The following is a 25066-nucleotide window of genomic DNA, read 5'->3' as shown; positions in this document are numbered from 1 at the left end:
ATTCAACTCATAAAGATGGAAAAGTCAACAGAACAAAACCAAAGAAACAGAAGGAAAGACATAAAAAAGAGTAGGAAAAATGAAATAGAGAATAATAATTTTAAAAAACAGAGAAGATTCACAAAACCAAAAGATGGTTTTGAAAAGATTAATAAAATAGACCTCAGCAAGAGTTATCAAGAAAAGAAGGTGCAAATATAAAACAAAACGGGAGAAATAACCATAAGTACAATAGATATAGAAAATAAGAAATCGGTATTCTAACCAATTGTATGTTAGGCTTAAATGTGGATGAATTATATAAAGAAACTGTATAAATTATATAAAGAAAAAACGAATAGTAAGTAGTAGAGAAATTAAAATGTAGTCCACAACCTCCTCTCCATATTATTTGTGAAAAGTCCTAAACTTAAAACAGAGCATGGAGAATCCATCAATTAACTGACCACATCGAAAGATTAAAGGAGAAAAATTGTAACTTACCAAAAAATGCAGAAAAAGCATTGGATAAGACTCCATATTTATGTATAACTAATACAAAAATAAAACCAAAAGCACAGATGGGAATTCTTTATACACTAAAACCTACAACAAACATTATACTTTAGATTGCAACTTTAGCTACACTCCCTTCAAGATTAGGAACAAAACAGGGATGCCAATTAGTATCACTACCCTTCAACATATTAGAGCTCTTTACCGACATTATAAGAAAAGAAAAAGATGTGAGATAAGCAGAAAAAAGAGAAGAGGGCTGAGTTGTAACAGTTGAGACCCTCCTAGACCAGTAAGCTCCCAAATGATCCACAGATGACCACAAATAGGTAAGTAAGTCCAGCCATCTCAGCAGAACCACATAGCTAACCCACAGTCTCAGGAAAATCAGTAACTAGTTCTTGTTTCAGGCCAATAAATTTGGGGTTGGTTTGCTACGCAACAATAGCTGATACAAGTAAGGAGTGATGGGTATCCGTTACTGGTTAACTTATAAAGGTAAAATGTAATGGGTATCTATCCTGGAGTATTGTGTGGCAACATATTACATATACGCAAAGCAACAGCATGGATATTAAGAATAGTACTTACTAAAAAATGTAGCAAACAGATACATAATACCATTTATATAAATGTTAAATATGTACAATAGGATATACACAATATGTTACAAAATATGGCTTGGTCAAATTAAAGTCGATGCTTATGAGGAAGGGAGATGTGATTGTCGTATACATAAAAAGGATAGAAAGGAATAGATCAATTGAAACAATAAAACGAGGGTGTGAAGTACCCTCTTACTTTTTTTTTCTATGTAAAAAGCCAACTATCTTAATATAATTGATTGATAGCCCATCCTTTCCCACCGATTTATAAATCTATGTCTATTATATACCAGGTTTATAAATACATGCTTACTCGGTTTCTGGGGTTTCTATTCTATTCTATCCTAATGAACTATTTGTCTGTGGGCCAATAACACATTTAAATTTTTTCTAGGGCTATATAATCATTCCTTAAAGATAGGAGCGCAAGTACTCTACACTTTGCTCTTTTGCAGAATTGTCTAGATTATTTTGATCTTTATCTAAGAGTTTATCAACTCCACCAAAAACAATACCTATTAAGATTTTGACTGGAATTGTGCTAAATTTATAGATTGGGGAAGAATTAACAGTTTTACCTTGTCCATCTTTCCATGTGTGTTTGTGGGTTAAAGACGAAAGGAATTTCCTCCTAAGTTACATATCTCTTCATTTATTTATGCTCCTCAATAAAGTTATATTCTTATTTTCATGAAAGTATTGCGTATTATTGTTAAGATTTATTCCTAGGGGTGCCTGGGTGGCTCAGTCAGTTGAGTGTCTGACTCTTGATTTTGGCTCAGCTCATGATCTCCTGGTTCATGGGATCGAGCCACGCTGTGAACAAGGAGCCTGCTTGGGCTCCTCTCTCTCTCTCTCTCTCTCTCTCTCTCTCTCTCTCTCTCTCTCCCTCTCCCTCTCCCTCTCCCTCCCTCTCCTTCCCTCCCTCTCTCTCTCTCTCTGCCCTGCTTGCGTGTGTGCACAAACATTCTTTCTCTCTCAAAATAAATGGATGAACATCTTTAAAAAAAAGATTTATTCCTAGATACCTAAGGTTTTTTTACTATTATGAATGGGATCTTTTTGTTTCACTTTGATTTTTTTATTTTTAAATTTTTATTATTGAAGTATAGCTGACATACAAGGTTATATCAGTTTCAGGTGTATAACACAGTGATTCAACAATTCTATATATTACTAAGTGCTTACTAGGATAAGTGTGGTCATCATTTATCACCAGATAATGTTTTTACAATATTATTCACTATATTCTATGTGCATGTATAGCCTCATGACTTATTTATATTTTATAATTGGAGGTCTCTACTTCTTGATCCCCTTCACCTATTTTGCCCATCCCCCCACCTTCCCTCCCCTCTATCAACCAACACTTTGTTCTCTGTATCTATGGATCTGTTTCTGGTTTTTATTTGTTTTTTTAAGTTACACACATTTATAAATGGAACCAGATGATATTTGTCTTCCTCTGTCTGACTTATTTCATTTAGCATGTTATACCCTCTAAGTTCATCCTAGAGCCATGTTGTTACAAATGGCAAGATCTCATTCTGTTTTTTTGGCTGAGTATTATTCTTGTGTGTGTGTGTGTGTGTGTGTGTGTGTGTGTGTGTGTGTGAGCACTCACGCATGCACACATGCATACCACATCTTTATTATTTTCTGATTCTTGTTCTTGTATACAGCAACCCTGATGAACTCTCTAAAGCAGATTTAAAATCTATGCATTTTCTTAAATTTTATATGTTAATTAAACCATTTGTGAATACCAGATTTGTTTCTTCCCTTCTGATCTTCATACTTTTTATTTCTTTTTCTTATTACATTTGCTAGGACCCCCATAAAAAATGTGAGTTAGTAGAGATGATAGGTGGCATCCTGTTCCCCTACTAATTATGGTATTTGCCATAATTTTTAATATAGATACCTCATCCAATCCAGATAGCCCCAATCCAGATAAAAAGTCTCAGAAGATGATGAATTCTAACAAATGCTTTTACACCTACTGAAATGATTGTACAGGTTTTCTCTTTTAGTCTATTCATATGGCAGATTAACAGATTTTCCTTTTTCTTAATTTTTTTTAAGTTTATTTACTTATTTTGAGAGAAAGAGAGAGAGAGAGGATGAGTGGGGCAGGGGCAGACAGCAAGGGAGAGAGAGAACCCCAAGCAGGCTCCACACTCAGCACGGAGCCCCAAGTGGGGTTCGATCTCAGGACCATGAGATCATGACCTGAGCTGAAATCAAGAGTTGGACGCTTAACTGACGGAGCCACAAAGTGCTTCAACAGATTTTCTAATAGCCTTCTTTGCCTCCTAGAATGCAGTTAGTCACTATGTGTTTTTTAATTAGCACTAGATTTACTATTATTTATTTAGAATATTTGTAGCTATGATCATACATAAATTCAGCAAGAAATTTTCTTCTTTTTATATTGGGTCAATTTTAAAGTAAAGTTATACTACCTCCGTAAATGAGTTGGAAAGCTTTCCCTCTTTACTGTTTCCATAATAGTTTGTATATAATAGGGAGTGTGTATCCCTTGACATTTTAGTAATAGACCTCGGTCTGGTGGATTTTATTTGAATGAGGGAATACATGTGTAAAATTAAAGAACGTAAAAAGTTGATTTGAATGTTTTCTATTTCTTCTTGAATCAATTGTAATTTATATATATATTTTTTTCATTGTCCATAGGTTTTCAAAATCCTTGGCAATAGGTCATTCATAGTACTTTCTTATGATTTCCAAACTCTATTCTACTGGTCATTTTTTTTTTCTTCATAGTGCTCATTTTTCTTTGGTCTGTCTTCACAGCGGTTCATCCATTTTTTAAAACTTATGGTTTCATCAATAATCTATTTTATTTTCTATTTCATTAATATTGACTTTTATCTTTATCATTTCCTTTCATTTACTTAATTTGATTTATTCTGTTGATCTTTTATTAACATCTAAATGCTCACTATATCAATCTTTCATATTCTCCAATAAATGCATTTAGAGCTACTAAATTTTCCAGTGAGTTCTATTTAAATTACATCTCAAATTTCTATACGCAACGCTTTCATTGTTATTTCGTTACAAATGTTTTATAATTTTCATTTTCTCTTTCATCAGTTAATGAGTTTTTAGTTGCCAGTGGAAAGTATTTTGATTTTCACTTCATTGTTGGTTTCTAATATATCTTGTATTAGGATGACATGATAAAATTTTGAATGATATGGATTTTCTGGACATCGTTGAGATGCCTCTATGACCTAGTACACAGTTAAAAACCGACCTAAATATATCTGGAAAAAAGTGTATGGGGTTGTATTTTATTAGGTTAGCTACAATGTTCTATTCGCCTGGGTGGCTCAGTTGGTTGAGCGTCCAAGTCTTGATTTCAACTCAGGTCATGATCTCACGGTTTGTGACACTGAGCCCCATGTCGGTTTCTGAGTAAAAATGTTCTATAAATCTCTACTTTATGAAGTCTGTAAGTCCCATGGTTCAAATCTTTGATCCCATTTTTAATTTTGTATCTGCTTGATTTTGCAATTTTGGCTGAGGTGTACTGAAGTCCCATTGTTTTGTAGGAATGTCTACGTCTCCTTGCAATTCTGAAAGGTTTTGCTTTAAATGATATTTCAAAGCTATGTTGTTAGATGCACATAGGCTTATGATGATTATATTTTCTGGATTGTTCCTTTTAGCAGTCTGAAGAGTCTCCATAGCAATTAAAAATTTTCACCCTAAATTCTATTTTATTATACCAGCTTCCTTTGGTTAGCATTTTTCAGGTGAATATTTTTTTTTCTATCCTTTTTATATTATTTACATCATTTTGTTTTGTGTTATCTGTTAAAAATAACACAGGCTCATGTTAAGATCACAACAGGTTATTTTAATATGATTTCTGATGCTTTGGACTTACTTCTACTATCTTGATTTATTATTTGTATTTCCATTTTTTCTCCTTTGTTGCCTTTTGTTAGATTTCATCACGTTTAGTTTATTTCCTACCCCCAACTTAGTATTCTGGAAGCTATACCTTCTATTTCTATTATTTCGGTATGTTCTAGTTGCTTAAAATAAATGTCCTTCTTTTCACTTCTCAATTTCTCCAGCTCACGTTTCACCCAGTTCCTAACTATTTTATTCAAGGGCTACCATAATCTGGTTCCACTCTATCTTTCTAGCCTTATCTCTCTCTACCATATGCCACTACAAAGCCTAATCTAAATAAAATCCAAAATTCCTGGCATTGTTCTGGGTTCATGATGTCTTCTCATTCACTCACCCATCAATAAATAATTTATTGAAAACCTATTTGGTGCCTAGCTCTGAGCAATACCAGTAAACACAAAGGATAAACCCTCTGGTTTTATGAAGCATCACGTGGAAACATTAAACAAGTAAATATAAATAGAACAGAACTTAATGAATACATGAATACATGGTAATGTACTGAATAATGAATACATGGTAATTGGCTCCCATCTTCCACTCTACCCTCAAACAACCGTCACTGGAGTACACAACTACCCACCAGGTGGCACCAAACCACAGCCGGACCTTAGACTGATCTGGATGCCATAGTCTGAGTCCTGGAACCCCTTTCACACACGACGTCTTTCTCCACACAGCTTGTCTCGGGCCATTTTATTAAACTCACAATAATGCCATGTTCCATGCAATTTGAGGTTTTGGGAATTATTTACCCTCACATTGTGGGAGTTCATTGTATCAAAGTTGTCGGTGCTAACCAAAAAAGAAAAATGGGGGGATATGACAAAAATAACAGAACATTCCTAATGGAGATTGACTTTTTATCAGTTAAACGCAATATTTCTCTTAGAAAGTGACATTTAAACTGAGATCGAAAGGATGACCAGGAGTAAGAAGCTGAAAAATGGAAAGCACTCTGTCCCAGAAAGCAAATGGTGTATGTGAGTACTATGTGAAGGTAAATTTTAGATTAATGGAAATGCAAAAAGACAACAGTGTGTATATGTGTGTATATATGTAAAAGACAACAGTGTGCGAATGGGGGGAGGGTGATGTATATAATTCATCAGAGTATAAATGCTTCAGAGCTTGGGCTTACAATCTGAATTTAAATCCTTGCTCCACCACTTAAATAGCTGTCCAACCTTGGAAAAGTTATTCAGCCTAGGGTTGTTGAAAGTATTAAATATATTAATATGTAAAGACCTAAGAACTATTCCTGGCAATATGGTAAATACATTTTAAATGTTACGGTTTTGTTTTTGTTGCTATTATTGTTGTTATTGTTTCTAGATGGATGAGAGGAGACAAAATATTCAGTGTCTTGAAGGCCATGTTAAAAATTATGAATATTATCCTAAGTGCAATTAGAACCCACTGCAAGGTTTTAGGGAAGGGAATGTAATGATTAAATTTATAAATATATATTTTAAATCACTTTGGTTACTATATAAAGAATGGATTGTTTGGAGTGAAAGGCAGAAGGGCCAAGAGTGAAAATAAGAACACCAGTTAGAAGGCCAATGGCCATGGTCATAACTCACATAAAATAACTACAGATTAGTCTAGGCTAGGAGCAATGACGATGGAAAGAAACTGGTAGATTCAAGATATATTTTGGAGGCAAAATTGAAAACTGACATGATCTGGTTTTGGGCTAGGAGGTAAGGTAGAAGAAGGTATAAATGATGACTTCTCAACCAGAAAATCTTTTGCTGTTGAACAAAGATTCTTTGTCTACCAAACTTTAGTCTACCTTTAGTCAGGCTCCTGAACCTTCTCCTAGGCCCATCTGTGTACTTCCTTGTAAAATCCCATTCTAACAAGAACTCTAAGTCAGTTTAGCTAGTCTGTTTAGAATCCCCCATCCTCCATATCTGATTACTCTCCATATCTAATCGGGTTCCTCATCCTTCCCAAATCCCCAGGTAATATGTGATTATCCTGGCCTGTCTTTAGCAAGAATCTGTTTAACCAGAACCCCCACCCCTCCATTCCTGATGTTTTCTCTTAGAAATTTTCCATCCAATGACTCTGCTCCTTGGCCATAAATTACCACTTGCTTATGCTGTACTCAGAGTTGAGCCCACTCTCTCTCTCCCTCACTGCAAAATCATGTAACAGTGGTCTCTATCCTTATCATAATAGTACCCCCCTCTTGAATAAAGTCTTTCTTATGGTGCTTTAACAAGGATCATTGATTTTTTTTCTTTAACATTTCTCAAATGAAATTTTATTCTCCCAGGCTCAGCTAAAATATGAACTTTCCATCAAAATAAATAATAGCTCTCTCTCTCATTCTTACAACACAGATTTTCTTTGAACCTTCGGTTATAAAGAGTTTTCTTTTCTTTCTTTTTTTTTTTTAATGTTTATTTTTGAAAGAAAGACAGAGACAGAAACAGAGACAGAGTGCGAGTGGGGGAGGGGCAGAGAGAGAGGGAGACACAGAAACAGAAGCAGGCTCCAGGCTCTGAGCTGTCAGCACAGAGCCTGACACAAGGCTCAAACTCATAGACCATGAGATCATGACCTGAGCCAAAGGCAGCCGCTTAGCTGACTAAGCCACCCAGGCACTCCTAAAGAGTTGTTTTCTTATATATTTTCCCCAATAAAAAGCAACATCCTTTACAGTTAGGGCCATATCTAATTTCTTATTGTAGCCACACACACACACACACACACACACACACACACACACACACACACACATAAATATGCTCTGTGTACAACAGGCCATCTCAGATAACTCCACAAATGGTCTCAGGTCCTCATGCTCTTTTACTTCCTTTAGGAAGTATAAGAATTCAGCCTGGGGGCGCCTGGGTGGCTGTCGGTTAAGCGTCCGACTTCGGCTCAGGTCATGATTTCACGGTTTGTGGGTTTGAGCCCCATATCAGGCTCTGGGCTGACAGCTCAGAGCCTGGAGCCTGCTTCAGATTCTGTGTCTTCCTCTCTCTCTCTCTCTCTCTGCCCCTACCTCACTCACGCTCTCTCTCTGTCTCAAAAATAAATAAACATTAAAAAATTAAAAAAAAAGAAAGCAAGCAAATGTCTCAGGAAGAAATCAGCACCTTTCCATTTCTTTTTCCTCTTAGACGAATTCTTGGTTTCCTGTGAAAAGAATTTTTTCATTCTAACTTATTATTCTATCTATTTTCTGAGAATTAAGTTGTAAAAAAAAAGGTAATATAGAAGAAGCAAAAGAATTCTGGTTTTCCTAAAAGTCTTGTCAAACATCATGTATAAGAAGTACCTTTTCACTAACTAAATTAGAGCTATAACTCTTTCTTTTTTGATGTAAAACTTCCTAGAGTGATCTCTTGCAAGGTCGTCTAGTTTTAAGAAAATCTCTCCCAAGTTCTAACAAGTAATTTGTTTTGTTTGAATATATTCTTAAATAAATAATAAGAAGAAAATAATATATAAGTTATCCTGGAGAATAACTACCTATGATCACCACCCACCTAATATAAAACATATGAAAAATATTTTCAGTTAAATTTTAAAATTTAACTGTTCATTCAAGTAGGATATGTATTTTGACTGATTTACAAAGTGAAATCAAGAAATCAAACATCCGGTTATGATCAAACACCGACCTTAAATTAGGAGAATATGGGTTATCTCTTATAAAAACTGGCATTACATTTTAATAATGCCTAAGCAAAAGAGAGGAAATGGGCTACATTCTTTCTTCCCTGGTATATTGATGAAAAAAATTATAGAAACATAAAAAAATTTTTTAAATAACAATTAGTACCATCCCATTTCCTAATCCCATTCCTAAATTGTAGCTAACCACTGTAAACAGGCTGGGTTCTTTCAATGTCCCCTGATTTATGAATGGGAAAAAGAAAGATGGGAAAAAAGAAGTCACTCGTGTTTTGTGGTACTATATCCACACATAAAAAAATTAAAATGGTGAGATTTAGGAATGCTTAATTCCATTTGACCTGCTCCTCTGCCCCTAAAGCCAGAGGCCTTAACTGTCAGCTATGCCTTTCTGATGAAATTTAAAATGAACCACCATATAGCTATAATGCAATCTGGAACTTTTAGATTAGCTACTATACTTGGCAATTCTTTGTGCTTCCTCACCTTTCCGCAACTGTACCTACACCACGGTATTATTTCCTTGAATGCTAGTTTTCCTCAATTTAGGTGGTAAGCTTCCTTAAGGCCAGGCACCATGTCTTATTCGACTTTGAATCACTTACTCCCTAGGAGCCATGATGTTGTTTGTATATAATAGGTACTTTGTGCATGATAAATGTTAAGTTTACCAGTATCTCATCTGCATTTAATAACTGTCACATGAAGGTGGAAGAGGGAGAATTTATCTGCTGCTTCAAATGCTTGAAAAGAAATGATCTTAGCTTAATTGCAAATATTAAATCTACAAAAAACCAGTTTGGGAGATGTTAATTTATATAATCTGATTTGTGACAAAACAATTTTACAGTACGGCAAACTTACATGCTTTCTTCACTAAATTCTAAGCACTAGGAATGTAGATACATTGCCTGTCTTGTCTACCCGGCTAGTCCATGCCTAAAATAGTGCCTGGCATATGGCAGATGCTCCATGAATATTTATTGATGAATTAATTAATAGTAATTCATTACATCATCTCATATAGACCTGAAAGAATTTTGGTATCTTTTCACCCCCAATATCAATCTTCTGTGATGGAAATAACACAACATGGTAAGAAGCTACTGTATTTACTGGGTTTTCACGATGGCAGAAGCTCTCTTTCAGTGCTGTCATTCCCAATAGTTTAGATAATGGTTCTCAAAGTATGATCCCTGGGCCAACAGCATCAGCATCAGCATCACCTGCGAACTTGTGAAACATGCACATTCTCAAGTCCCATCCCTGATCCACTGAATCAGAAATTCTGGAGGTGGGCCTAGCAATCTGTATTTTAACAAGTGCTTCAGATGATTCTGATGTATGGTCAAGTTTGAGAACCACTGGCCACAGAAATTTTTGTCACGGAAATAGATGGATCTCAAACTGACAAATAGGTCATGAAATATTAAATGAGCCTTTAAAGAAATATACTAAATGCTCAAATATTAGAATGTTTTAGAATAAGTTAAATTAGGTCAATCAATCAACCACTACATAGTTAAGAGGCTTTTTTTTTTTTCTTAGCAGGGATCATAAAAGTGTATTCAATGGCTTTCAGGGGTGCCTGGGTAGCCCAGTCGGTTAAATGTCCGACTTCAACTCAGCTCATGATCTCATGGTTCGTGAGTTTGACCCCTGCGTTGGGCTCTGTGCTGACGTCTCAGAGCCTGGAGCCTGATCTTAATTCTGTGTCTCCCTCTTTCTCTGTCCCTCCCCCGTTCTCCTTCTCTCTCTCTCTCAAAAATAAATAAACATTAAAAAAAATTACAAAAAATATTTAAAAAAAAAAATAAAATGGCTTCCAGATCCCCACTATGACTTGTTAGGAAAAAGAAAATAGCAGTAGGGCAGAATATAGGCAAGAAAGGATGAGAAAAAGGTAGATGACAGCTAAAATAATAATATATGGATGAAACCTAGAAAAACTGTTTTTTAGATTTTAACTGAAATTAAGCATTTTAATTTTTTTTTTAATTTTTTTTCAACGTTTATTCATTTTTGGGACAGAGAGAGACAGAGCATGAACGGGGGAGGGGCAGAGAGAGAGGGAGACACAGAATCGGAAACAGGCTCCAGGCTCTGAGCCATCAGCCCCGAGCCTGATGCGGGGCTCGAACTCACGGACCGCGAGATCGTGACCTGGCTGAAGTCGGACGCCTAACCGACTGCGCCACCCAGGCGCCCCAAGCATTTTAATTTTAAATAATGGCACAAATCACAATAGTTTGGGCAGTTTTGTGACTTCATGACCAATAGATATCATAAATATGTTCATATTATAGTTGTTACAGATATCTCAAAATGTAACTTATGGTCATAACTATCTATCGACATAAATTAGATCTGCCACTAGATCTCATTTTATGATTCATTATTAAAGAAGCATATGCATTAATATATCACAATTAAAAATAGTTCAAAAGCTATATTTCAATATATGTGTTTCCTTTGTAATCCTAGTTATTGTATTTTATATATTTTAAAAAGTTGTTCCGTGAGAAGGTCCACAGGCTGAATTTACCATGTGATCAAAGAGGTACATGACACAACAAGATGAAACAACTCTACAAAAGTTAATAGTTGCGTTGAAAATGTTCTTGACCTCCTTTAAATGATGGGCGCCTTCATGAACCTGAGAAAACTCATGGGTCTCTTTCCCAGTTTACAAATTGTCATGGAGGATGCACAAGGGACAATGATTCCTCCTCCTGAAACAGCATTGTACCAAAGCACCCAGCCTTGAATTCCAAAAAGAAAGGCTAGATGTGCAACTACTTTAATCTCTGTAATTTTTAGCTTAGTATAGGCGATGAGCACACCTAAAGCTCAAATCTACAGAGGCAGACAATTTAGTGGCAGGTGAATAAAAATAGCTAACTATTAAGGAGCTCTGAATGAGAAGCTACGGAGTTCAGACGTCATTTTCGTAATTTTCGGTAATGCTTTGATTGTCTTGTTTTACTTCTCATTTACAGTACTGTTTGGGAAACAACTAAATTTGTATAAAAAAACATACTTTTTAAAAAACTCTTAAAAGGCTTCCTATTGGGCTTTAGGTAAGGCCCAACAAACAGATACAAATCTTACAAAGTCCTCAGCCTTACAATTACAAGATACAGTCTTTAAAAAGTCCTTAGCAATAAGATTTTTTTACCTCATTAGCTTCATTTTAATTCCCTTCCCCTTTCATAATCCATATTCTAGCCATACTGAATTCCCTTCTGCAACTCAAATAGGCCATGTTCTCCTTCCTCCCAGACTTTCAACCACGCTATTCTCTGCCTGGCTAATTACTTCAAACCCTTCAAATCTGTTCATCAGATGTCACTTCTCAGGGAGGCATTCTCTGTCCTCCTAGGCATTCCCTAGCTGCATACTCCCTAAACTTTTCATTAATCCTATCATAACAGCCATCACAGTTAGTTATAATAATATGTTTAACTGTTCATTGCCCACAAAGCTGAAAGCATGGTGAGAGCAAAGACAAGGTCTTGTTTACCACAAGATACTCGGCTCTGAGCCCAACATGCATCAGCCCTTAGGAAGAGCTGGTAGAGGATGAATTTACCCAGAGATGTTTTAAAGCATTCCTACAGTTAAGAACCTTCAGCTATCCCTACTTGGCAACATTTATAACCTTGTGTGCTACTCATTTAAAGTTCTTTTCTTTTTTTATTTTTTTAATGTTTTTTTTATTTTTGAGAACAGAGAGACAGAACATGAGTGGGGGAGGGGAGAAAGACAGAATCCTAAGCAGGCTCCAGGCTCTGAGCTGTCAGCACAGGGCCCGACACAGGGCTCGAACTCACAAGCTGTGAGATCATGACCTGAGCTGAAGTTGGACACTTAACCAACTGAGCCACCCAGGTGCCACACTCATTTAAAATTTTATACAATCCAAATTTAGCCCTCTCCTCAGTCTAAAATTTATTACTGGGGTGCCTGAGTGGCTCAGTTCTTTTGAGCATCTGACTCTTGATTTTGGCTCAGGTTATGATCCCATGATGGTGAGATCGAGTCCCACATCAGGCTCTGCACTGAGTACGCGGCTTGCTTAAGATTCTCTCTCTCTCTCTGCCCCTCTCCCCTGCTCATGCTCTCCTTCTCTCTTGCTAACATAAAAAAATAAAAAACTATTACAAAATAAAAATTTAAAAATTTATTACTCAGACACATTGTTATATAGCAAAATTGAAAGTTAACTAGTGCTTTAAAAAATTAAAAATTTGGAGGCACCTGGACGGTTCAGTCAGTTAAGTGCATCCAACTCTGGATTTCAGCTCAGGTCATGACTTCATGGTCATGTCCATGCTGATAGTGCAGAGCCTGCTTAAGATTCTCTCTCACACTGTCTGCCCCTCCTCTGCTCTTTCTAAAAATAAATAAACATTTAAAAACTTATAAAAAAATAATAAAAGTTTGAAAATTAAAAATTAAAACGTAAAAAGTTTGAGTGCAAAGGAATGAATGCTACTAGTTTCCAAAAGTAAACATCCTTTAATGATCTACTTTCTAGATATACTTCTCTTTCCGTTTATATAAAATACATGTTTCTTACAGCATACAAATATCATTTAAAATCATTCCTTTTCATTTCTCCTTTATTAACTGACAGGGTAGTTCTTTACTTTTGTCCACTATTTTTTCCTTCACGTAATAATCTGTAAAACATACATTCAAGTGAACTAAAAATTGGCAGATATTTTAAAGAGCCCTTAAAGGGACACCTGGGTGGCTCAGTCGTTAAGCAACCTACTTTGGCTCCAGTCATGATCTCATGGTACGTGGGTTCGAGCCCCACATCGGGCTCTGTGCTGACAGCTCAGAGCCTGGAGCCTGCTTTGGATTCTGTGTCTCCCTCTCTCACTCTGCCCCTCCCCCATGTGGACTCTCTCTCTCTCTTTCTCTCTCTCTCTCTCTCTCTCTTGCAAAAATAAAATAAACATTAAAAAAATAAAATAAAATAACAGTTTAGAAAGCAGAAGCTTCACTTCATTTTCCTTTTGGATCATAAAGTCCAATTATAAAGTAACAATTATGATAAAACTCTATTTATTGATTTAAGTAAATGTGTCATATTAAAACTTTTCATCTTCTATACTCTTCATAATTTAATACCTTCTAGCTACTTTGTATACTTTTAAACAATACAGTTAAATGATTTTCCACTTAAACACCCTCTACTTAGAGACCTTACTCAACACATTTAGGGACTTCCACAACCACAACTCACCTCCAGTTTTTAAAAACCTGACATTTTAATGTCCAATGCCCAGTAAATGGGAATTTCAGGAAGATTAACAATTGCATGATACCATATTTCATTAATTCTAAGATGTACGCTTTTTCACATTTTAACATCTCTGAAACTAGGATGTATCTTACAATTGATGGTATCCTAAAATTTATAATTGGCAGCGTTTTTTTCTTTTAGTGATCTAAAAATGTTTCTTACAATAGATGGCATCTTAGGCTAAATGAAATATACTTACTAAAATATTAAAAACTTTTCCCTAATAATGCTTTCTAACTGATCCAAATCACAGTACAATTATAATTCAAACAGTTCTAGAATAAAAATGAAAGGAACTTCAGATTCACATTTTACCTTTTTAGAAAACTAGTGACTAGGCTAAACTCAACAAAATGGATAACTGGGAGAAAACACTTCTTTAAAAAAATATAGAAAAAGTCTAGATTAGAAGCAACAGAAATAACAGAAATGCAGAAAAAAGGACTGGAAGATGTTGGTCAGTAGTAGCATCTAAGTAAGTGGAGGCATGAAACAGCCCTAGAGCTTAATCTATAAAAAGAAACAAATATTAGGAACATGGCAGGGGTTAGCACAGGTAACAAATTGTTTAGGAGGAAAGATACTGTTACATTATTTCTCCCTCCTTAAGGAGAAATCATTGTCACTCTTGAAACAAAAATATGGAATAGGTATATTGAAATAATTGTAATTAAATGGAAAATTGTAAACATTCTTAGTAAATGAAAAACCAACCTACCAGCATTGTCTTCCTTCTGGCTCAATCTGTTTCACCTTCAGGTAATCCTAGGATAGGGGCTCCTTTTCAGATCCCCAGTTTTTCATGTCGATCTTCTACCTCCCTGTGGCAACAATATTTTCTAATTAAAAGAGTCCTTTTGTGCCACAGGGAGGATTTCTGATGGTATAACAAATACAAAAGTTATCACAGCTCATCATGAAGTCAACCTAGTCTTGAGACTTTTCAAGAAAAGAAATTTGGCTCCTGAACTTATTTTTCAAGACAGAAATCTCATTTCTTTTTTTAAACTGCATTTAAAAAAGCTAAACTTCCATGTATTTTTTTTAAAAGCAGTGCTTTCTTGTTGAGTTATGTAAAAATTCTGATCATTCGTCTATCTTTTCAACTAACCCCTAAACACAATTTTGTTCATAAATGTAGATGCCTAAGTTTTCTAATTTTTCCTGATCATTTCTTTAACTATTAACACAAAAGTTTTATGTTTTGATACCTAGTTAAAAACCAAAGTCCTGCTCCCAATGATCAGAAGAGAGAAGTAAGAAGCTACCAGACTGCTTTCAGCCAGTTTGTTAGTAAAGATTAATAAATCCACTTGTATTACATAACATTTAAACAAGGTCAGCAGGACATATAAAAAGCAATAGTTACTGTTCCCTTGCTGGTAAGATTATGAGTGATTTTCACTGTTTCTCTTTGCAATACTTCCCAATTTCTCCAATGGCTATGTATTGACTTTATTGTAAAAAAAAAAAAATCAAACTTAGGTGTAATCACAAATGATTAAAACCTACTGTGATTTTAAGATGAAGTTAATCTAGTATGACAACATTATGGGCTTTGAGATATTTTGGATAGCCATATTTATGTTTTTGGATGACTACCTTTTTATATTTTAAATAACCCTAAGGTATTCGACATTTAATTCGGTACCAAAAAAAGAAAATATATTTAAGATTTTACATAGATGGTTCTTGATTATACTGCAATACTAAGTCAAAACTCAATTTGTTTCAATCTGTATTTCCTAACAGTTATGTGTTAAATACTATATTGTACACTGTATTCAACAAAAAAAAAAAGTATGTCTTCAAGGGACTTCTACGTTTACTTTGAAAACAAAAGGAATATGTATACACACAAGAACAGTATAAGAAAGCAATGATCAAGTGCCTAAGTCCAGATGGTCTAACAGAAGATCAGGAAAGGGAGCATTTAATGCAGGCCAGAATCACTGAGGAAAGTTTCGTGTAGCTGGGCCTTAAAAAAATGGATAATACCTGAACACAGGTTGATAGAAAAATGTATTTGAGCAAAAGTTCAGAAGCATAAACAGTCCATGCAAGGGGCAATAAGGAAAACAGCTAGAGTATAATGTTTCAGTAGATAAGAAGGCCAGAACAGGAAGGACCTTCTTCTGGATGATTCTGTGGGTCACTGAATTTCGCAGAGGAGTGTCTTTTGAAATCTGATAAACAAAGAGCTTCTGGAGAATGATAAAGGTAGGTGCCAAAGCACAGTAAGCTAAGGAAGGAATGACAAGGAAAAAGTACACACTGAAGGTATACAGCACTTGTTTTTTTACAAAAAGTGAAGTGAAAGGAAAGAGAAAAACACAATGGAAAAGTAAACAAATGTTGTTTTAATGTATAAAAGACCTTCTATACATTTGAAGGCACGGGAAAGGACCTAATGAAGTTAAAGGGATACTTACAGAGCACTTACTACATCACAAGCACTGTGTTTTATATATTTATTTTATGTAGTCCTCACAACCTTGCATTACTATTTCATGACAGTGAAACAGGCCCCCAAAAAGTTAAATACTGATAAGTAAGTGATAAATTAGAAGTCTGAAACCAAGACTAACTAACCCAATCAATATTCTTCCTTTTTCTACTAAAGAGAACTACTTAAAAGGCTAGAAGAAAAAAAATATTAATCTCAGGAATAGGATTTTCTATCATTAATTGATTACTCTTGGCTCTTCTTCAGGTTTCTCAAAATGTAAACATTCCCCGGGGGCACCTGAGTTGCTCAGTCAGTTAGTTGAGCATCCGACTTCAACTCAGGTCATGATCTCACGGTCCATGGTTTCGAGCCCCGAAGGCTCTGTGCTGACAGCTCCCAGCCTGGAGCCTGCTTCTGATTCTGTGTCTCCCTCTCTCTCTGTCCCTCCCCCACTCATGCTCTGTCTCTCTCCATCTCTCAAAAATGAATAAACATTAGAAAAAAAATTTTTTTAATGTAAACATTCCCTAAGGTCAATTCTTTAATTTTGTGTCCTTTGTTCTTGATCACAGGAAGACAAACACGGAATATAAATACCTTCTCCCTTAGAGAAATCTCTCAAACACCTTTCCTTCTGGAGATTCCATATGTTTCCATGGCATCGATGTTGATGATTCCCAAATCAGTCTCTCCTTGATCTTTCTTTTATAAGCTTCAACTGTACTAGATATGTTCCCTTTGCCCCTCCAGGTCTATTCTCCACCCTTCTTAATGTTGCTCTCTGTCCCAGAAGGCTGACTTCAACAGGACTCCCATAGCTTTAGATTGCATTTGATCAGTGGAGAGCCTTGGCAGGGAATTAGAGGGAAGAAGGAGAACAAAATCAGGGTCCTTATTCCCTGGCTCCTTCCCTGTAGCATCACCCTCAAGCCAGCTGCATCCTTTGACCAAAGGTCCCAGATTCTCCCAAGGTGACCCTCTTTCCAGGGCTCTCTTCTGCTGGGTTCCAGTAACCATGCCCTCCCTTTGGGCCTCAGGCCAAAGGACAGAAGAAGCTCTGCTGCTGCCACCTCTGGACTACTGCCCTATTTCTTATGGGCACCCTATGCTTGCCCACACATTTGTAACTAGCCATTTATTAAAACATTCTAAAAATTATCCTAATTTGAATATGCCATCACTTTTGCAGTGGGAACCTGACTACACATTTGTGCATCTTTAAATACCCAAATATTTCTCCTCAGATCTGCTCTGCTTCAACTCAAAATCAACACACCTACTACCAAACTTACCTGTTTCCCAAAACAGTCTTGCCTTTTTCGAATTCTTGTATATTACAGCCATCAAGTTAGGGTCAAAAAAAACCGAGTAATATCTTCTCTAACTATGCCTCTCCCCCTAATTTGCCATGTTAAGTATTGTTAGATCTTGCATAGTAGTATTGCTTACATAAGCCCCTTCTGTTCCTGTTGCTTCTACCTTGTTTTAATAGTTCTCAAGTCAACCCTTAACTCATAACCACAACAACGAGTCTGCCTGCCTCATCCCTTCCTCTACAATCATCAGATCCTGAGATACTAATTACATAGTACTTTCCACTCAAAACCTTCCAAATTTTTCTGCTTCTTACAAGCCTTATCACTCACTCTCGGGTTCAAATCATAATATAGTCACAACTCTTAATGGGACCTCCTGTCAAGGTCTCGTTTACTCACAATATCTTCTAAACATGCCTTGAACTTCAATATTCTACCTATTATTAATTAGACTGTTCCTCAGTCTACAGTGTCTTTCACTTACCTCCTATCTGCCCATCCAAATCCTACCATCTGTCCTCCTTCTTTACTTTCTCTAAACATTCCCTAATCCTGTAAATTGAACGTTCTTCTGAAAATCTCTTTGAACTTGTAAGCAGCACCCAATTGATTCTATACTGCTTTACATTTCCAATACAGTATATATTATATATGTTAAAACTAAATGATTAACCCCTTGAGGGAAAGAAACATGTTGAAGGCAGTACCTCTGCACGTAAGAAATGCAAAGTATCTGTGATATATTCTCATAAATTAAAGTGGAAGGTTAAGAGGATAAATAGAGTTAAGGTGCAAGATGAAGAAGCAGATCCTAAACAGTTCAATCTTCTCAGCCGAGCCTTAAAAGATTTCTATCAAAACGTATCTGCTATTGATTGTATTGGTATAAACTTGTTACTTTTTAAATGGTAATCTGTAATAACCTTTTAAAATTCATGTGTTCTCTATCTACCTATCTATCTATCTACCTCAAATCTCAGTAGGGAATCCCAGAGACTCCTCTCCATCCCCAATGTGCCACATCAGTCTATCTAGCAGGCCCCCAGAACTGGAGTGGAGTGGAGTCTGCAGCCACTGGCAAGGGTATCTCCAGCCTGCCAGACTCAAGACGGCACTCATACTTCATTACTATTCCCCAAAGACTCCTTATGATTACTGATCTCCAGTTATCATCAAAAGGCAATTTATAGGTTTAGATGAATATGCCTATTTTTAAAGTCTCAAAACATACATTTGGCTTTTCCTATAAAATTTAAGAGAGGATTACTATTGCACATAAGCTCTGTGAGAGAAATGTAGAATTTTTTTGTCTATAAAAAGGTGAAGCAAAATAGCCTATGGTTACTACTAACAAAATGAGAAATCATTTTATACACAAAATAATTAAGATGGCTAACTGTACTTCACTATATAATTTTAGTACTCCTGCCTAGATTTCATCATGAACATGGTTTCTGGTATAAACATATACATATGGTTATATAGCAATAAAAGAAAAACTTTAATGTACACATGCAGAGAATTGCTATATCAGGTCAATAAATATAATTATGAATATTGAATTATGAATATATGAATATGAATATATGAATATTGAATTATGAATTATGAATATAACCTAAGTTATAACATAGGAGCATTCCAGAAAGTATTTCCTAGATGTACAAAAGGGAATCTTATTCTATACAGATCTCATTTCCACCAATTCAACAAATGAAAACCTCTGTAGACATCTTATAAATATTCCTTTCCCTTTTTTCCCAACTTCTTCTCCAAAACCTACACGTTTCTGGAATTTAAGTTAAAAATTTATAGCACTACAAAATGAACCTGATCTTAATCCACTACCTAAAAGGAAACATACATTAGGATAAGTCATAACAACTTTATTTATCTGTATATGTTCTAGGTATCAGAAGAATGAAAATTTATTCAGATTTTTACTTGTTTAAAAATGCATTTTATTCTTGGGGCACCTGGGTGGCTCAGTCGATTAAGCGTCCGACTCTTGATTTTGGCTCAGGTCACACACGATCTCTTGGTTAACGTCAGGCTCTGTGCTCACAGTGAGGAGCCTGCTTGGGACTCTGTCTCTTTCTCTTTCTCTCTCTTCCTCTCTCTCGGCCCCTCCCCTGCTCTCTTTCTCTCTCTCTCAAAATAAATAAATAAACTTAAAAAAATGCATTTTCTTCTTTATTGGGGCACCTGGCTGGCTCAGTAGGTAAAGCATGGGACTCTTGATCTCAGGGTTTTAAGTTCGAGCCCCATGTTGGGTGTAGGGATTACTTAAAAATAAAATCTTTTTAACAATGCATTTTATTCCTTAAATAAAAACAAAATTAGGTTTGGATTAGCTGATTCTAAACTAATGTATATATATTAACAATTCTTATAAAGTTACATTAAAAACCCATGAGCCATAGTATTTTCAAATAACTTAGTATGTTGTAGTTTCAAGTTCTGCATGCCTTATGATGAATAAATTGGAGTGTTTTAAATTGTTCTAATTATAGATGTATGAGATGTATGAGCCAGCAGTTTTCAGTCTCAATTTGGCATTGCCTTTAAAAGAGTTATAAATGAATTCTAAGTTTTACTGTGTTATTCTGTGAGAGACAAAAATAGCTATATGATACTATTCTTTATTTTTTGAAGTAATAGAGCAAGCATAGGTTTAAAAAACAAACAGAAACATGAACCAGAATAGAATTAAAAATGTTTAAGATGAACTTCTCTGGTACTTTTAGACTATTTTAGGATAATACAAGTTATTTACTAATACTTCCTTTTCATGTTGAAGAAAAAAAAAATCTAAAAAATATTATCAGCTAGTCAAAACTGCTTTCAAAATATCACAAAAATAAATGTTCTTTTACCCAGACTATGTATATTCCCTTTTCCAATATCACGATCGTTCATATCTCTGCCCTATAAATGATTATCATCACCCTCAGAGTTTAAGATGACTAAGAAAATAAAATCCCTTGAACAGATTATATCCACTTCCTATTTGGAATTGTTTTTACCTGAGTAATTGAAATTAATGAAGCAGCAATCATCAATTATACAACCAATAAGATCTGGCTGACCTGCTGTGGTATTTTAATGTGATAAATATCCATAATTTTCTACTTATGCAAATTTGGCACTGTAGTTTTCATATTTTACAAAGTTTCCGATTTGCTACCAAAATCATAGTCTTCCTTATTTTTTTAATCTTATTTTTTATTTTTTAAATTTACATCCAAATTAGTTACCAGATAGTGTGTCTTCCTTATTTTTTTGATCAAAACAATTTCCAGGAATTTCAAACAGGTTCTTTTTTTTGTTTTTTTCCATTCAACTTAAGCTATCATACTTTTTTTCTTGTGCCATTAGTTTTCTGCTTAGTTATGCTCCTGTAATAAAATCAGTTACAATATCTACTTCAAACTATCACCCTGCTGTTCTTCCTATTCTTTTTCTCAAGAAGAAAATTCATCTCTGCCCCCATGTGTCTCGCTTCAGACTGGAAAACTCTCCAAAACCCTCAAAAACCACACATGTATCTTCCTGCCACTTGCATTATCTACTGTGTAAATCAAGTACCACTTCAGTCCAAGGTCACGAAGCCTGTATGAAGTGCTTAACTACCTATTTTGAGAGAAGGAATTATCACTTCAAGCGGAGTTTGCTGGCCTTGTTGCCATCACTGCTCTGAAGAGCAAGGTAACTTTTAATCCTTCGGCTCAGTAAGAAATAAAACTGGAGGAAGAAAAGCCTTAAGCTAGAAGGAGCTAGTAGTCTGAGGGGTGCTAGTGGGCCTCAACAGCAGAATATTCAAAAATGTTAACCATGAGACGTAACTACATTTGTAGAAATTTATCTAAATATGCAAGAAAGTTTATGAGAATTGCAAGCCAAGTATAAGGATTTTTTTCTCCATTAAGAGCTAAAGATAAATTTTAACGTTTATTATTACACAACAGTCATACCATCTTTCTGGTGAAATACTCTATTCTCTTTATGGTCAACGGCAAAAATGAAAAGGTTTCCAAGGATTGCATATTATTAATCTCCAATTAAATGCAGACAGACTGAAACACCAAAATTTCTCAGACGACAAAAAGGGAAGAAGATGCTGACCGACTGCTACAAAGACGCGTCTGACCTAAGAAAAAAGGAATCATACTGCTCCACCAATATTGATTCAAAGAAACTCTGAATCTGTTATAAAATGAGAGTACTCTACAGATTTTGAGTTAAAAAGTTACCCTCATATACTAGCCTATGGACTTCTATATCTAAATAACTAGTCACACTCTCAAAAAAAAAAAATGCTAAAGATAATTCTATTATTGCAGGCCTGTAATTTTGTCCTTAGGGTCCATTGTATGAGACCTGTCATACTTCAAAGAACTGTGATGTAGGACTTTGTGTATATATATACTATTTATATATATATACTAAAGTCCCTTAAATAAGAGATGTTTCACTGGTTTCTAAGCAAAAAGAGGTTCTTTCGTATGTATCATTCAGTTGGCAATAGTAACACTGACACTTATAAAATGAGAAAGTCACAAATAATGAACATTTTGTGAGATGTCTACCTGTTTCCACATTCTCGGTCTCAACTTCTTGTTCCTCTGCCACATCGTGCATCATGTAAGTCTCATCATCATACACCAGAACCTGGGCTGCATAGCCCTGCTCTAATCTGGCACTTGGGACCGGCTCCACAATCACTGCTGGATACTCAGAAACCTTTTCACTTTCCTGCAAGAGCAAATTTAGAAAACAATCAACTTTTTTATTCACAAATTCTGGATTTACTCATAAATACTTGAGTTCACGTAGTCTCAAGGGGTTTCATGTATTACACAATGAGTTTCACATATTACACGATGAGTTTTATGTATATTACATAATGAGTTTCATGGATTACATATAAATATGAACGTAAAAACTAAAACAAGGGATGAAAAGGGAACTTTAATAATCTTTTCAAGTCTCAGGAAGTGAGTCTTAGATTAAACTTTTTAAATAATCGGCTTCAGGATTAAAATGACAAATTAAAACCATGCATATAATTGCACTATCTCATGAAACCCACTAAAACGAACTAAAAGACTTTTCAACACAAACCCATAAGGAGAAGAGATAAGTGCGACAAAGGAGAAGAGATAAGAGCAACAAAATCTTAGAAGATTAAAAGTGGATGGGTAAGTGTTATGAAGTAGTTAAGGAGATCCAGGAAAGCCAAATCAACCTGGCAGCAAAAAGAAGCTGAGAAACAACACACCTTACACTGGAAAACCCACAGAAGGCAGTACCCATTACCCCTGAAAATGGAGTCGCAGGTGGTAGAGAAAGAGGAGGGGTTCAAACAGGAAAATCCCATCCAAGCTGTTTGAAAAGCACTCTGATTCCTAGACCTGTTCCTCCTCCATGATGTTAAGCAACTGGCCCTCATTTCAGCAGAAGACTGGAGAATTAACTTTCTGGTGAGGGAATAACAGGAGCATTTTCAAGGTATATTAGGCATATTTGTTAGTATTGATAATGTACCAAAAATAGAGGGTTTTTTTAACATTTATTTATTTTGAGAGAGAGCATGAACAAGCAGGGGAGGGGGAGAAAGAGAGAAAGAGAGAGAGAGAGAGAGAGAGAGAGAGAGAGAGAGAGAGAGAGAATTCCAAGCAGGTTCCACACTCAGTGCAGAGCCCGACATGGAGCCTGATCCCACAACTATGAGATCATAACCTGAACCAAAATCAAGAGCGGTGGCTTAACCAACTGAGCCACCGAGGCACCCCCCCAAAATAGATTTTTCAATCAGCTTTTTAGTCCTCCACTTTTAATCATAAGCAAACAGTCAAGTATTACTAGTAATTTACAGAAAAGCCTTTAACACAGAATACATACATGTACACACATACATACATACATCTATAGTCCTATTCCTCAGGGATATTATATCCATAACAAGAACAGAATACAATTTAATAAAGACATTTAAAAATAAAGAGTTCTTAGAAGTTAAAAACATGTGGGGCGCCTGGGTGGCTTGGTCGGTTAAGCGTCCGACTTCGGCTCAGGTCATGATCTCACGGTCCGTGAGTTTGAGCCCTGCGTCGGGCTCTCTGCTGACAGCTCAGAGTCTGGAGCCTGTTTCAGATTCTGTGTCTCCCTCTCTCTCTGCCCCTCCCCTGTTCATGCTCTGTCTCTCTCTGTCTCAAAAATAAATAAACGTTAAAAAAAAAATTTTTTTTTAAAAAAACATGATAGCTGAAATTAAAAAAAAAAAAAAAAAAAGAGGCTTGGAAGATAAAATTGAGGCAGTCTTCCAGAAACCAGAGAAAAAAAGATGAGGTTATAAAAAATAGGAGAGAAAAATAGAATGATACTAGAGAACCAGTCCAGGAGGTCCAATATCTGAATAATAAAGTTCCAGAAGAACAAAATAGGGGAGGGGGGAAAAACAGATTGGAAAGAAATGAAAGAATTCCAGAAAATTTTCTAGAGTTGAAGGATATGAGCTGCCCATTTGAAAGGACCTACCAGATATTTAATATAAAAAATTAAGGGAGACCTAAGCTGAGGCACACCACTGTGAAATATCACAGTACTGGAGATAAAACGGAAGATTCTGCAAGTTTCTAGAGAGAAAATACAGGTCACATACAAAGAAATGGATTCAGAGTTCAGTCTTCTCAACAGTCACATTAGAAGGAAAATGACAAGGGAGCCATTTCTTCAAATTATAAAGGAACATCATTTCTAACCTAGAATGCTTTAGCTAGTCAAATCAACTTAAGAAAATAAGGAGTTTTCTCAGATATGAAAGATCTCAAAACATTTACTTTGCATACATCCTTTCTCAAGAAGCAAATTTTGATTTCATCAAAAGTAAAATTTTAATAAAGACCACAACTTAGGATACAGAATATAGGAGACCCAACATGGGAAAGAGACAATGGTAATCTTTGGGAGGATTGGCAAGAGAGATTCTAGGATGCCAGCTATACACTGGATTTAAAGGGCAACCAGTCTGGATTATACGACCAGGACTCCTGAGACAGCACGATAAACTGTCACCAAGACAACCCCTGGCATGGTTCCTAAGGACAGAGTGTCCAGATAAGCCTACTCCAGGTTTTTATTCATATCTGATATCTGGCTTGCTTTGATGTACCTATTCACTCCACCTTGCCTTGCTACCTGGATTAGCTAAGAACACTCCTTTCACCTCCCAGATGTGTTCTGCTTTGATCTACTCTCAAGTGTTGAAAGAAAA

The 25066-nt window shown here is 35.7% G+C and overlaps 1 protein-coding gene across 8 annotated transcripts in view; it reads right to left on the bottom strand.

Moving 5' to 3' along the window:
• Nucleotides 1-25066, bottom strand: part of ELF2 (E74 like ETS transcription factor 2) — a 94695-nt gene that overhangs the window by 30737 nt on the left and 38892 nt on the right. For 7 of the 8 annotated variants that reach the window (XM_045467313.1, XM_045467306.1, XM_045467308.1 and 4 more), the window contains one exon: nucleotides 22380-22545. In XM_045467313.1, coding sequence (XP_045323269.1) covers nucleotides 22380-22434 — 55 coding nt within the window. In that variant the 5' untranslated portion in view covers nucleotides 22435-22545. Of the gene's footprint in view, nucleotides 1-14743; nucleotides 14847-22379; nucleotides 22546-25066 lie in introns of those variants that run through there. The other variant, XM_045467318.1, reaches the window with a different exon arrangement.

Source organism: Leopardus geoffroyi, chromosome B1 (assembly GCF_018350155.1).
Source record: "Leopardus geoffroyi isolate Oge1 chromosome B1, O.geoffroyi_Oge1_pat1.0, whole genome shotgun sequence".
NCBI lineage: Eukaryota > Metazoa > Chordata > Mammalia > Carnivora > Felidae > Leopardus > Leopardus geoffroyi.
The sequence above is the reverse complement of the archived record's forward strand: the minus strand, read 5'-3'. Positions and strand labels throughout refer to the sequence as shown.